Below are 15,487 nucleotides of genomic sequence, written 5' to 3'. Positions count from 1 at the left end.
CCCCAAACAAGAGAGAACTGAACATGAAGACAACTTTTTGGTGTTACTTATTTTCTTTGTTTTTTAAACATACAGATATTCCTTTACTAATCGTGCACATTAAAGAGTTAATATAGCAGGCCTGAGGATACTATCTGTAAAAGGGCCTGACTGCCAGGTTGGTGTCTGGGAACTTGGCACTTGAACAGTGCCAACTGATAAGGATGGTTCACTATGCCTAGACTGTACAAATAATATGATTCACGTTAAACATCTCCTTTCCTTTTGGAATTTTGGTAGCTGCTAGCAGAGAATGCCTACATGACCAGCACCCAGTGATAACCTTGGGTGCTAAGCTTCTAATAAGTTTTCCTGGGCAGAAACATTGCACACATGTTACAGTATTTTTTGCTGTTGGAGAAAATAGCATGTGTCCCCTCATGGGCAGGAGAAACCATACAACACTTGTGCATGGATTTCTCCAGAACTTACCTGTATCTTTTTTCCCTTACTGATCCTGTTCTGTATCATCTTGTAATAAATTTTAGTTATGAGCACAATTATATACAGAGTTCTTCCAGTGAATCACTGAACATGTGGGTGGCCTTGGGAACCCACAAAACAAGTTAATTTGGTTTTGTCATTCAAACTTACATCTTCTAATCAGTGCTTTGCAAAGGATGATACTTGCTTGATCATAAAAATCTGTGGGAATTCTTATTAAAAAAGAAAATCTCTGGTTCTATGCCAGACCTACAAAATATGAATCTTCAGTAAAGAATCCCCACCCTGAGGCCAAAGAACATATTTATGAACAAGCAGGTTTGGGGTACAGTCTTAATTAAACATTCCTAAGACTTACCTGGCCCTTCCAAAAAAGGTTACAGTTTGAGCTAATTTATGAAAGTTGAGCCCAAGGTAATCACAAATAAGAACATAACATTCAAGAAACTAACATCACTTGAGGGAAAAAAAAAACCTAGAACAATCTTCTCAAATTTTTATATGACTACAAATCATCTGAGGATCATGATAAAATGAAGATTTTGATTCTGGGGTGGAGCCTGGGATTCTGCATTTCAAACAACCTCCCAGGTGATGACAATGCTTCTAGTCCATGAACCACACTTTGAGCAGCAAGACTTGAAAAAGGTTGGAAAGAATAACTATAACAGAAAAGATTGGTGAGACTCAAGAAGAGGTTAAGGGATTCTTTAAAGAGATTCACTAAGAGATTTCAGGCTTTTAGGCTCTAATGATATTTCACTGGGAACCAGTTAAGCCAAAGAGACAATGCACTTGGTGAGAAATTTCTCTGGGTCCAGTTATAGTTCTGTCATTGGATGCTACTTAAATCCTCATACCTTTTTCTACAGAATTCCCCCCCAAATCACAAGAATTCTCAAGCATACATGGGTTTCTGAAATACATGTGAAAATGGAGCCTCAAAATAAAGTTAATAATGTTATTTACTCTTGCCATAAAAGATATTACAAGTATTTAAAGAGTATTATTACACCTATCAAAATTCGTTATCCTCTAAGAGAACAGTTTATTTGATAGAATTTGGCTTATTAAATGATTCAATCTGGATCTGCAAGTCTATTTATCATATGGAATATGTATTAAAGATGCATTTTATGAACCACTACAGCATTCACCTCCAATCTGTGAGATATCTCTGCAAGTTTGGTTATCGCAGGCTCCTTGTAAACAAATTCTTGTTCATCCAAATCCCCGAACTTGGTTCCATAAAAACCAACACGAAAGTAGGTGCCAAACATCCGCTTACCATCCTAGATTTAGGAAAATGAAGAAACTTTAATACAAAGTCTTTTTTTTTTTTTTTAAAAAAAAACATATGCTATAGTGTAAAATTTCCAAAACATGGCAAAAAGTTTTAACTCAAAACTACAATAAAATGAAGGTCAAAAACAAAGTAACTAATCCTTCATTTCTTTGTAATTCTAACAAATAACATTTTGTAATAAGGACTTACACTATGTGACAAAACGACATATAGTATACATTTTTCAGGGTTTGTACCAAGCGACTAAATTACATTGGTATATGCTTTAAATCCTTACAATTGAGATAAATTAACTTATTTTCCTTACTGTAAGAAAAGATGTTTGGCATAACATGGAATATGTGTTAAATGTCCTGAAATTAGAGCATACTAAATAAAGTTAAATCTAAAAACATTAAATTTTTTTTTAGTTAGCATAAGCCCTTATATAACATATCTTTACATACACTAAATGTGATCATAAATGTTAGAGGAGCTAAGCATGTCCTTGCATATAGTAGATAATCATAAATATCTAGATCTAGCAAAGAACTGAAGCATAAAGATGTAAAATGTATATCATTCCACTGATAAAAATATTCATGCGTGAGAAAGAAACTAAAAATGAAATGAAGGAAAAATATGTATGAATGAAAAATAAATTTTTTTTAGATGAGCTGGTTATTCTAAAGCCCAAAACCCACCCACTGCATGCATTAACCACACATTCATCTCAACTAAAAAGTAACTAAGGTCACTTTAACTCTCACATTAAGAATTTGAAAACAAATTCCTTCAATCAAAGATAAATATTTAAATATTTGGAATCTTTCAATGCAATTCTTACAATTCAGATACAAAGCTATTTCAGAAGGACTTTGTGGGGGCTCCTATCTAGGCAGCCACATACAAGGATTTAAATATCTCTGAATTCTCTTTCAGCCTAAATCTGCTTTATACTTATTTTCCCAGTATTGAGTTCTTACTTGGAAAGGCAGATTATGTAAAATATATCACAAATGTTACAGATAATTAAGACAAATGGGAAACTATGATCCTTAATTTACCAGTTTGAAAGAGAGAGAGAGAATAGAACAATGATCTTTTTTAAAAACCTACAATTTTGTTAAAAATAAAATTTTAAAGAAAAATGTATTTGGAGTTGAAGAAACATGAGGTTTCTAATTTAAAAAGAAATAATATTTTCCACAGTTATTTTATTTTAAAATTTAAGAGACATAAAATTAATTGATTTCCACAGCAAATGAAATCTCTTCAGATGGATTAAATATATTCAATCAAATTCTAATTAAGACCATCAATAAGCCAATGGAACAATATGATAATAAAATTTGAGACAATCAAGGAATGGAGGCACTGCATAGAAAATAAAAAAGCATTTGAGAAAATTACTTAGTTATTTGTTATTGTTATTTTCAAAATATGACATATAAATTTATACATACACATTCCTACTTTTTAAAACCACCAGTGTTAAAATATTATATAGTGTAATCTTCTCAGAGATTCAGTTTAAAACACTGCAGTATATACTACTAATTATTCAATATCGTGTCCCTTTAAATATTTGAAGACATTAATTAGGATACATTTCCCATAGCTAAATTTTCCAGTTTCAATTAACCCCCATATGACAGGAATTATTATCCTGTTTGTATTTTATTAGTTAGTCAATGCCATCTTTTTAAAGTGTGATATTCCTGAAGTAGACACAATACTGCTGATGTGAGCGTATCAGTGAAGTCATGAGGAGGCTCATTGCTTTCCTGGATCTGGACATTGAATTTTATTAATACAGTTTAAAACTGAACAAGTTCCTAAGCAGCCATCTTAAATTTTCATGTACTTTCTCAGACTGACATTCAGTTCAAAGAAAAAAACCACTGAATTACTAAGTATTTATTATGTGTTAGCCACTGTTCATCCTCAGTAACAGGAAAATACAGTAAGATCTGGTTCTTGCTGTCAAGAATTCAAGAGAATGAGACATGTATTCAAATAATTACAACACAGAGGGATATGTGCTATATCATATACAAAATAAAAAGTTGTATTGAAAAAGGAAATATTAATCCTTTTAGAGTTAGGTCAGAAAAAGAGGTGACACATACACAGGATTCTACAACTCAGAAGAATTGGCTAAGTGAATGAGGGAAGGAAGGAAAGTACATTCCAGCAGAATGAACAAATATAAGCAAGATAAAAAGTCAAGAAACAGTATGTATGTGAGAGAAACTACTCACTCATCCATTCAACAAATATTTACTGAGTACCTACTATGTGCCAGCAAACTCTTCTAGACATTTGTAATAAATTAGTGAACAAAAAAGAGACAAAGACCCTTGCCCTCTTAGGACTTCATATTTTGGCAGGTATAAAAGACAATGAGCAAAAAATATATAAGCAAATTATTTAGTATGTTGGAGGATGCTAAGTGCTTGGGAAGAAAGAAAAATATATAGGCAAGGAAGATAAGGAGGGCTTGGTGAGGGTAGCAACTTAAAAGGGGGAAAAAAGGGGTAGGTCTCATCAGAAGGTGATATTTGAGCAGAGACTTGAAGGAGGACAGTTTTTCACCTCTAGGGGAAAGTGCATTCTAGGCAGAGAAAACAGAGTAAAGGCCCCAAGGGCAGGAGCTTGCCTACTGTGTTTAAGGAAAAGGGAAGGTGGCCACTGTGGCTGGAGCAGAGTGAGCAAGGGAGAGAACAGGAGATGTCAGAGATAAAGAGTTTGCCATTGCTGGGACTTAAAATTATTGTGTGTGTGTACCGAAAAGGGGGAAGGTGCAACAAGGGATAAGGCTAGAGAAGTGAGAAGGAAAAGAATCTGAGTAAATTTATTTTCAACAGAGAAAAAGTTCTCAAGTGTCAAATTACTGGCCCTATCCAGTTCATGAAAGCATGATCATACAGCTTCCCCTTCAGGAAAAACATCACTTTATCTCTATTTTGGACCACAGGATGATACCTGCTTTTCCTCTGAATTAAAAAAAACTAAAACTAAAATGCTTTCCTGTATTCTAGCCTCTATTTTTTTTAGTATTGCCTTCCTTTACTGTTGTGAATTCCTTCTAAACTTTCCGTCACTCCCACATTCCAGCTTAGCCTTCCTCAGCACTTCTACTTACTGCTTCCACAATCTTCTGGGTGATGAAATCGTTTCCCAGACAAGGAAATCCATTTAGTGTGGCTCTAAATGGTTGATGTCACTTATGACAAATATAACTTACATGTAGTTTTGTTACCTTTAGTTAGTAAGAAAAATTCTGTTGGATTAATCGTACATTTCCACAATGATATCACTTCTACAACTTCTTTTATCATCACCCACATGTTTTCCACTATGCTTCCTTCAATTTAATTTATTGCAATATAGGCATATCAATCAGTATTATCAATAATTTCTCTTCCCTTCTATTAGATCTACTCCTCTTAAAGAACAAATATACTTTTATTGGTTCATTATAGTCATAGACCCTAACTTGGAAACAGAACACCTCTTAGATTTTATTAACCAAATTGTGTTATGATTTCAAGTACTAGAATATTAGAAATGATAATAATGATGATAACGATAATCATCATAGTAACAACAACAAAAATAATGATCCCCAACATTTTTTGAGTACTTACAATGTGTCAGACACTGGCTAACTACTCTATATGCATTATGTCAATTCTTATCACAACCCTATGAGGTAAGTACCATTTTTTCCACCCTCATTTTACAAACGAGGAAAAGTAACTTGTCCAAGTTTCCGTTGTTAAGTAAGTGGTAGAACTAGGAGTTAAAGCCTGATATATTTGACACCTAAGACCAAACTCTTAATTAAGCTATATATTCCCCATACTCTATACAAACAGTAGGGCATTAGTATGATCCCTGAACTATATTCCACTTCTCTGATGTTTTCCTTGAGAATTCTTGAGAATTACCTCCTTCTCTATGTGTCTTTCTCTATATTACAGCATTTTTTTTTCACTATAATTGCTTTTGCATGCTTACATTTCCTTCCTGTGTATTCCAGCATAAAGATCAGGTTGGTTGTTAACCTACAAAACATATTCTTCTAAGTTATATCCTACTTCACTTCTTATCAGAAGTTCAGTTTTGACCCTTCTATGCCCCAGTCCAGAAAAATGAAAAGATATCTAATATTATCTAACATAGTAAATGTTTACTTTCCATATCATTCATTTTCTCCTCAAAACTAGCATCAGTGGCAGAACACAATCAGTGGTATGGCATGTCTCATCAGGTAAGTCATGGAAGTCACCAACCACCAGAAAGTACCTCTTCTTAGAGATAATAAGATTCTTCCCACTGTGTTTTCCTTCCTGAGGTGATAAAGACTTGTGGATGTCTTATACTTACAATAGTCTAATTCTTTCTTTAGAGTGTCACATCTGTCTACTCAACTAACTCAAAGTACTTGTTTTGATTATGCTATTTCCTCTTGGGAATTTTTTTCTTCATGCCTGCCTTTTGGAATTTTTATCCCCCTCCATTACAATTTATTATTCCTAATTCTGTTCTACTTTTTCCTTACTTGAATGAGTTACTTTATTCACTCAGCTAGTGTGTGGATTAAATCATATAAAAATTCAACAAAAATCACTAAGCCAGAAGTATGGCCAGTATTTCTGAATGTATAAAAACCAAAATACTGGCTCAAATTCATGTCCATCCAGCCCAATGACAATAGAAAAGATATTGTCATTTGCATGACTTCAGTCTCAAAAGTTAAGGTACTCTACATTTCTTTAATTACCCAGTAGAGAGAGTTAAGCTTAACCAAGTTTAACAAAGTTAAGCCCATCTACTCTAGCCTTTCTAGAGACTACAAGATATTCCTACTAGGATAGTGGTATTTTATGTTTCAATGTTTGGAGACTGATTTTTATGACATATGTAAACTTGAATGAGTCTACATCTCAATATAAATCACTATTTGATAAATGAATAAATGAATATTTTTAAACAAAATGCACATACACTCACAAAATAAGAAATGGTTACAAAAATTTCCATATAGAAACTCAATAATATTTTTGTCTTTTTTTCTAAAAATAGTTTAAAATGCAGGCAAAAGAAAGAAATTATTAAGATAAACTTTATTTCCTATATTTCAAGAAAAATAAAAGGCCTTTGAGAAAAAAAATAAAAGTAAACACTGAACAGCTATTAAAGGAACTTAAATTGGCAGAGCAGATGATAGCCACTATGATTTATGAAGAGTTCTTGATTTGTTATATATTTTGCATGGAAAATACCTTACCAAATTGCTAACTATCAAAATTTAGAGTTTTGTTTTACACACACACACACACACACACACACACACACACACCTGTAAAAAGTTTTGTCAACTCAAATAATTTGTACAAAATCAAGAAGCAAAATGAAAAATGAAACACACTGTTAATATATAAGTCCAAAGGGCTATATATAAGTCCTAAAAGTCAGGATGTGAGTTATCAATTCAAAGAGCCTTTTCACAGTGCATAAATTATCTTCACTGGATCTCAATCCAGTGAGAGTTCCATGAGATCTAGGAAACTAGCTGGCATAGCTTTCAGATAAAATGAAATTACTGGAGTTTTCAGAGTCAAAATATACATATATATATATTGACAAGATAGGAACTTACCACAATAGACAATAGTAAAAGTAGGGAGTAGGGTCAGCAACCAGGGTCAAGAGAAGAGAAAACAGAAAGAATTTTAATTAGGGAAATTTCAAAACAAATAAGCAGCAATGGTAGCAAACACATTTTTTAAAATGCAAGCATCCATTAAAGTTTTACAACGGGAAAGCAAAACAAACAAACGAAAAAAACCCAAAAACATGCAACAAACTTAGAAGCTACAAAACTAAAGGTCCAGTAAAGGTAGTGACAAGAATATAAAAAAAGAAAAGAAAGTCTGTGCGATTTTTACCATGCAATAAACATGATGGAATAATATTAACATCATAACCAGTGAAAATTATACCTTTCAGGGGTCGATTTAGTATCAAGCAGACTAGTAATAAACTGCTCAGAGGTTTCAATATATTCTTTCATGCCTAATTTTTAGCTAATTCTATTTCATGTTAGGAAATCCATAAGGAATTTTATGATTCATAGATAAATGTGGCCAAGTCTCTTTATACATGTCTTAACTGAGGTACAGAACTAAGTGCTTAGGTTTTAATAAGATCATACACATTTATTCTGGAGAATTAAGGTAGATGTAAAAGTACTGGCTTCATCTGAAAGAAAGCAAAAGGTGAGTGCTAATTTAAAAATGGAAGAAAACTCAGCAGTAATATTTATTCCTAAGCTTTTCTGTTTAGGTCCCCCAACGAGGATTGACATGAAAACCAAACTGAGAAAGCCTAAGCTGTTTAATCAACATAAACCTGACTGCAAAGTAGGAGGCAAGCAGACAACTTTACAAATATTCCTAGTGTTAAAAAAACCTGAGTTATTAATACCTTACTTTATGTCAACAAAATAAACTAGGGCATGTTTTATAGAATACTTTTCTTTAGCCAAAGATCTGAAACAATGGAACAATTCTTCCTGGTACTTTTCAAGCAAGACTTGATTTATATACAACTTTTCTGGAGCCTAACTACTATATAAAAGAAAGCACACACAGTCTTCATTAAACCCTAATATAGGAAAAACTGTCAGAATATGAAATCAAATTAACTTTCAAATCTCAAATTCTTTATCCCTCCCTTCCAACAAAAATTTAAATGACCAAAAGTGAATTTCTTTCCTCAGCAGTGCTTATATTCAAGGTGAAGTGACACAAGATAAAATGAACAATTACTGTATTTCATCAACTCTAAGATGTACATTTTTGTCCACCCCCTTATTATCTCTGTAATTGCTATTCATCTTTCAGCTGGCAGGATATCCTGGTTTAATATAAATGTGTTTTTTTTTCTTTTTTTTTTTATAGCTACATAAAATAATAGTATATCTTACAATTGATGCCATCTTAGATTAGATGAAACACAATATTTTCTATTTGCACCTCTGAGCAATAACAAATAAATCGACCTCTGTAAAATGAGGTGAAAAAATATGGTTAAAAAAAAGAAATCAGTGTGTAAATGTTGATGAAAGAAAATGCTTCAAAGGATAAAAACAAACTAAAGTGGTAACACAGTGGCTCATTTACCAAAGAATCTCATAGTGTAACATCGATTTCCATGCACTGCCTACAACCTCTTAATAATAAATCTCTTAAAATTAACTTAACATTATTTTAACAAAATTTCTTTGGTTAATGAATTCAGTTGATAGCAGACAGCAACAGAATGCCCACAGCTAGCACATACGGGCAAAGCATTGGCATAAGAAATCTGATCAAATCCAATCTATTAGTCTTTAACTAACTAAAATATTACCTACCTCCCAGCCAGTACTCTGTATAACAAAAAGTAAAAAAGGGCAAGTCATAAAAAAAAAAAGAACAAAAAAACAAAAAAAGGGCAGAGGAAGTTCAGTAGTGTAAGCACCATATACCATAAGTTACTCTCCATTAACAGAAGGCACTAGATACTTTAAACACCATATTCTTTACTCAAGACCTGCAATAATTTTATACATTCCTTGTTCAAAATCTAGTAGCTAAGTTTTTGCCTTTTAAAAACTTTAATAAATGAAAGTACAAATTTTGGGGAAAGAGAGCCAGATAATTACTCCATTTCTGTTTCTAAATTAGATTTCTAACTAAAGTGAACTACACTTCACTGAACTACTCAGGCTAAGTTGGAATACAAATTGTTATTTCGCTCAAATGCCACTGAAAGAAATGAAGGAAAGTTTCTTGGAAACCACTAGCTCTAGATGTTTCAGACCTGATATCTACAATTTGCTATTTGCAGCTCTAGAAGCTGGGATGAAGTTTCTTTTACAGTAAATGTACAAATGATTATAAAAAGACCTACCAGTTATGATCATGAAAACTAACAAATCTTTTGCAACTTCAATATTTCACTAGATGACAATAAATTTCTGGCTTAACAGTATAGCAGCCCTGTTTTAAGACTGTTGAAATTTTCCAGGATATATCAATTGATACAGAACATGCTAAACCTATGGCAATAAAGAAGAAGTAAAGCTGACAGACAACAAAGTAGTACTGGTACTGAATACCTAAGTGGATAATCAGTGCTCCACCTCCTTCTTAGATGATGGCAATGGCACATAACAGCAAGGGGAAGGGAACAGAAAAGTAGAGAAGGAAGAGGCTCAATAGGATATTTCAGAGTATTTCAATGGAGCCAAGGGAAACAAATTTTTGGTAGCCTACTTCATCTTTAAAACAAATTTAATTTGATTTTAATTTTGGTGGTAATATATGGATTCCATAATGAACTATAAAGATCAAGAACTGAGATAATACTATTTTAATTAAATAATAAGACAACCATTAAAAAATTATTTTCACTAAACATTTTTTCATATTAGAAGTATATCAAAAGATGATTAAATGCAAACACCTAGGAAAAAGAGTTTAGTCCAGTTGAATTTACTAAAAACATTAGTTTATTAAGTACTTATATCATTCAATAAAAATTAACTTGAATAGAAATCAACTTGAAATTCAGATTCATAATTATAACCTATACTGTGAAACAGATAATCCATAATTTAAAAAAATTTCTTTACTAGAAATAATTTTTAAAAGTTCAACCAAAAAAAAAAAAAAAAAAAAAAAAACTATGCGCAAAGCTTATAAAGGTTATAATATACTTTAGGTAAATTCATTTTTTGTTAATGAGTTTTGCTTTGGCCATGAATCATCATTTTGACATTGCTCATTTGTAACCTGATTAAAATGGTCATTTCATGGGATCTAGTTTCACATCAGTAGAAACCAATACTAATGTTTTTAGACAGTTTTCTCTGTTTATACTGCAACTAGAAATCAGAATCATTACCTGATGAACAATTTTGCTGAATGCTTCTTGAAGTTTACCATGAATCGTGGACAGTTTCTTTGCATCCCGATTAGCTTCATGAATAGGAATAAGTACTTTATAAACCTCATTAACTGCTTCATACATGCCAGCCTATAAAAATAATGTTTATAAGATGTTGCTTTCTCTTGCATCGACATGAAAGTAAAATAATTACAATTTATGAATTCTCAACATTTCTACTAAGACAACACCACTGAAGCTTTTCCAATAGGACATAAAAACAAACGCTGTAGAAACACTATAAATTTTAATTTTATTAAGGCTTAATAAGATAATTTTGAAAAAATACAGTCTACTCTGAATGGTTAGAATTGTACATATTTGTGTGTGTGTGTTTGTATTCAAATAAGCACATAAACTTTTGTAGAGACCAATTTTGAGCAGAAAAAAAAAGAAATCCAATTATTATATTGGTCACAAACATCCACTTCTCTTATAATCAGATAACCTGTGGCCTCCTGGGAAATCAAAATAATTTACCTTTTTGAAATATAAAATTGGCACAGGCACTCCTCAACTTATGAAGTCTCCTATGGCAAAAATCACTGATCTTAAAACAAACCATGAGAAGGTTCTGAACTATCAGATTTTCTTACATTATATGTTAGTTGGCCCACGGTTGCTGTGCTTATAAGAGTGAGGAATGAGATGTGTTTGCACTGCTGCTTCATTCCCTCACCCTTAATAATTGATAGGAGGCTGAAGTAAAGAAAGTCATGAGTTCTCACTACCTTATAAATTAGTAAACATATTTTATCAACCATATAGTCCTTATATTTCCTAGTCAGTTCACAGAATATATTTAAACAATACTATAGCTGTAATAGCAAAATATATTTAATGTAATTTAATGCCCCAGTAATTAAAGATTATTAAAAAAAAATGAGATCCATAATTAAATACAGCTGCAAAAGAACTTCTATGATATAGGATAGTCTTTCCCAATCTAAATTTACTATTGTGAACTGTTAAAATTATAAACATACACATTCAGTGTATATTTATTAAAATATTCCATAAACAGCAAAAAAAATTCTCCCTTGCTAGTTCAGACCAGCTAAACTAAAATGCAAGAACCATGGATCTAGGGGAGGAAATGGGATAGTCAAGGTCTTTAAATTCAAGAAATTTTAAAGAGGACCAACATCTAACATTTTAAGTCTGGAAAAACTTAAAAGTCTCAGAATTATTACGTTTAAATGGGCTGGTTCTAAGAAACAATAACAAGGATGATGACGATGATGAGGGCAAACATACTAGCACTTACTTAGGTGCTACGTACTGCAATAAGCACTTTACAGATATTAACTCATTTAATCCTGACAATAAACCTGGAGGCACTATTATGACATGCATTTAACAGATCAGAAAAGGGAGGCATAAATATCTTGAATAACTTGTGTCCAAAGTGATAACAGTTACTAATGCAGCAAAGGCAGGATTTGAACTTTGTTTGATTTTTGAATTTATGCTCTCAGCCAATACATTGCAGGACGGGGGTAAAGCCAGGAGGAAGAAAAAACCAATTCCCAAAAGTAGGACAATGGAGAAGGAGGGCAGCATTGCATATTTTCCTGCAAGCTTCCTTCTGATCCTTACATGAATCTGTCTCCTAAACTTTGGTGCTGCAACAATAAATACCCAGCATACAAGTCAGAGCAAGTATGTGGCCCTGTCACCATAGTGCAAGGAAGGAGGCAGGGATTCCACTAGCCATCTTTCCTTTCTCCAATAAACATTCCGTCCAGGTTTCACCAGACTGCTTCCCTTCCTCACATACAGACAGGAGGGAAAAAGGGGTGGAGCTATATAGAGCATGGTAGGAGAGATCAGGCAAGGAAGGGGTCCAGGATGTAATTAAGTTTTAATCTACCCAAACCTGAACCTAAATAACCTGGAGGTTTCCACTTTGCTTTGTTTTATTTTCAAGGCTTTAGAAAATGCTTAATGGTAAAAGTTTTGTAAACTAAAAAAAATATTTGTTGCAGGTAAGTGCTGTTTCATAAGTAAGCAAATGGGAAACATTTTCGGGAAGTAAGAGATTAGTAAGACAAAAGGGAGTAAGAAATGATGAACCTAGAAAATCTATTCCTAGATAGTTCTTAAGGTACTTGGAGCAAAGTATCTTAATGAAAAAGCAGGGTCAGAAGGCACATAGAATACACGTCATTGATAATTCAGAGGTATGAAACTGTGGAAAGAGAATTAACAAGATTCATCTACCATTGAGAAAGAAGCAGCTGCTTGTTCGAGTAATCCCACAAGTCCTGACTCAGTAAAGTACTTTCCAGAGCAGATACCTTCTTCATCTGGAGATACCACATCATCTGAGACTGCAGATTCTTCTAAAACATTAGATGAAATATTCTAGTGGAAAAAAGGAAAGGTTTGTGAAATGGAATTAATTTTCTAGAATGAGTATGTTGAAGGAATAATTAAAGATGAAATATGACAATTAGTTTCAGTTAAAAAAAAAAAAAGGCTAGCTGATGTAAAGGTAAAAGACAAATCTCCAAAAACTTCTGTATTTCAAGGAAGCCAATAAACTGGCAAAACCACTGTCAGACAACTTTTCCATTAATGAAAAGTTGTGAGAAAGAAAATTAAGAAAAATAATGGGTTAGAGAAAATAGTGATATGACCTAGTAGATCTAAGGAATAGTTTGTTTTGTTTTGTTTTGTTTTGTTTTTTAACTTAATCCTACTTCTCAATCTATGAGGGAAATTAAGGTACAAAAATGGTCTTTCGGCTTGCTTAACATTGTACACTGAATTAGTGTGTCAAATTAGGTTTAGTAAAAGTCCTCTTACCCAATGAGGTTGGGATTAGCCATTATTTCTAAAAGACATGATACATACATACCTTACATATTTTAACATAAATATATACACTAGATGTACAGCCATTTGTCAACTTTTGAAGTGGGCCCAAGGCTTTTTCTTTGTGTACAGGTCTCTAGTGAAAACCTGAACTTAATGTTAAATTCTCCTAGATTTTTAGTCTTTTCCCCAATATTAAATTTGCCTTGCCCAAAATTAGTCCAACAGCTATCATTTTTAAGACTCACTTTTATCGAGTCTTTGCAAAACTTTCAAGTTAGTTTTCAGAGAAACAAGGATTTACTTTCTTTCTTCATCTGTTGACACAATATTTAATTAAATTTTGTGATTTCCCAAGTCTGGCATTAACAGATTTTGGAGAAATGCAAAACTGAGTCTTGGTAGGCAAAGAATTCAACTAGTGAGATCAGAGATATGTAATACAACTGGAGAGTAATCTATTACCTGTGAGTCATGATGTTTGGTATATTTTATACGGGGAATGGAGGGCATGGGTTTATCTAGTGCATTAAGTGAAAGCCAATTAAGAGTTTCTACTATACTCTAATTCTCAGTATTTGGAGTATAATACCTTTTTACAGACATTATAAAGTCCATAACTGATTAGTTATCCTTCCACATCACGGGGGTTAGGGATGCAATGCCCCTGCAATCCAGAAAATCTGCTTAAAAAAAATTTTTTTTTTCAGGGTTTCAGGAACTCCTTAGCTGCCTATTGATGGGCATATGCTGCCTCTCCCACTACTTCTACATTACATAGGCTAAACCTTTTTTTCAAATTTTCAAATCAGCCTTTGCTGGCCTGAAAATCTGTAAGGGTAGACCTTTCACCTTCATTTTCCTTTAGGGACACATATAAGGACTTAGCCTTTTCTAGTATGATGCCATAGTCTACCGGAATGTCATTTTTATAACAATCCTGTACCCAAAAGAATGTTGCACTTTCTACACCAAAGATGTCATGGTTTATGAAAGTGTTTTGCAGTTGTTGGTGTAGCTGCAGCAAAGGCTTTGTGGATTTCCTTCTCTTTTTATCTTGATACACCTTACAGTGGACTTATTAACACCATAATGGCCAACCGTAGCAGTTGTTTGGCCTGAATGAAGCGTATCCAACAATTCTACTTTTTCCTTCAAGTTCATCACTTTCCTCTGTTTCTTGGGAGCACTTTCTGAACCATTAGGAATGCTATGCTTGGGACCCATGATTTTAATAAAGTTTATGGCATTTAAATGACACAAGATACAAGAAACCTGATATGCAAAGATCACCGTGAGCTCACCACAAGATGTCATGTGAGAGATTGCCATAAACATGCTGGGCATCTCCATACCAGTGCAAAGAACTGCAGTTATTTTACTACAAATTTAATTTTAAGAAAAAAAAAAATCGGTAGCTGTTCATTTATTTTATTAAACAATAAAAAAACATATTAAACAGGTAACATTATGCATAGCAGTACACACATTTTATGCATTTATGAGTTAAACTTTTTAAGTTATCTCTACACTTCTAGCCTGTGTCATCTGCGGCTTCTGCAAAACTCCCCAAAATTCCCATTTAATTTCTTATGCCGAATCGCAATATATTGAAACTGTGATGGGGAAAGTCATAATGTGGAAAGGATAACTCTACAAAGCAGTGAAGACAGAAAGAATAAATATATGTAGCACTGATAATTCAGAGTTATGGAACTGGGAAGGGAAGTAACAAGAAGTACCCTCAAAATTTTATTAATGAAACTGAAATGTTAATTCATCTTGTGAAGTATTACTTTAAGTCTTTAGGCTTTCTTTACAAACTGAATGAATCTATAAACGAGTGAGGGAAAAATCAGTTCCAAAAAAAGGAACTTAATCTGGTATATTCCT

General features: G+C 33.0%; 1 protein-coding gene across 7 annotated transcripts in view; it reads right to left on the bottom strand.

Moving 5' to 3' along the window:
- Positions 1-15,487, bottom strand: part of DOCK7 (dedicator of cytokinesis 7) — a 325,545-nt gene that overhangs the window by 32,584 nt on the left and 277,474 nt on the right. For 4 of the 7 annotated variants that reach the window (XR_005215342.1, XR_005215345.1, XR_005215347.1 and 1 more), the window contains 4 exons: positions 12,998-13,141; positions 10,733-10,864; positions 9,198-9,212; positions 1,641-1,766 (listed from right to left, as the gene is read on the bottom strand). Coding sequence is in view for 1 of the 7 variants with exons in the window: in XM_037827046.1 (XP_037682974.1) it covers positions 1,641-1,766; positions 9,198-9,212; positions 10,733-10,864; positions 12,998-13,141 (417 nt within the window). In the remaining 6 variants the exon portion in view is untranslated. Of the gene's footprint in view, positions 1-1,640; positions 1,776-9,197; positions 9,213-10,732; positions 10,865-12,997; positions 13,142-15,487 lie in introns of all 7 variants that reach the window. The other 3 variants (XR_005215343.1, XR_005215346.1, XR_005215344.1) reach the window with 2 other exon arrangements.

This window comes from Choloepus didactylus, chromosome 2 (assembly GCF_015220235.1).
Source record: "Choloepus didactylus isolate mChoDid1 chromosome 2, mChoDid1.pri, whole genome shotgun sequence".
Taxonomy (NCBI): domain Eukaryota; kingdom Metazoa; phylum Chordata; class Mammalia; order Pilosa; family Megalonychidae; genus Choloepus; species Choloepus didactylus.
This window is presented reverse-complemented; position numbering and strand designations above follow the sequence as displayed.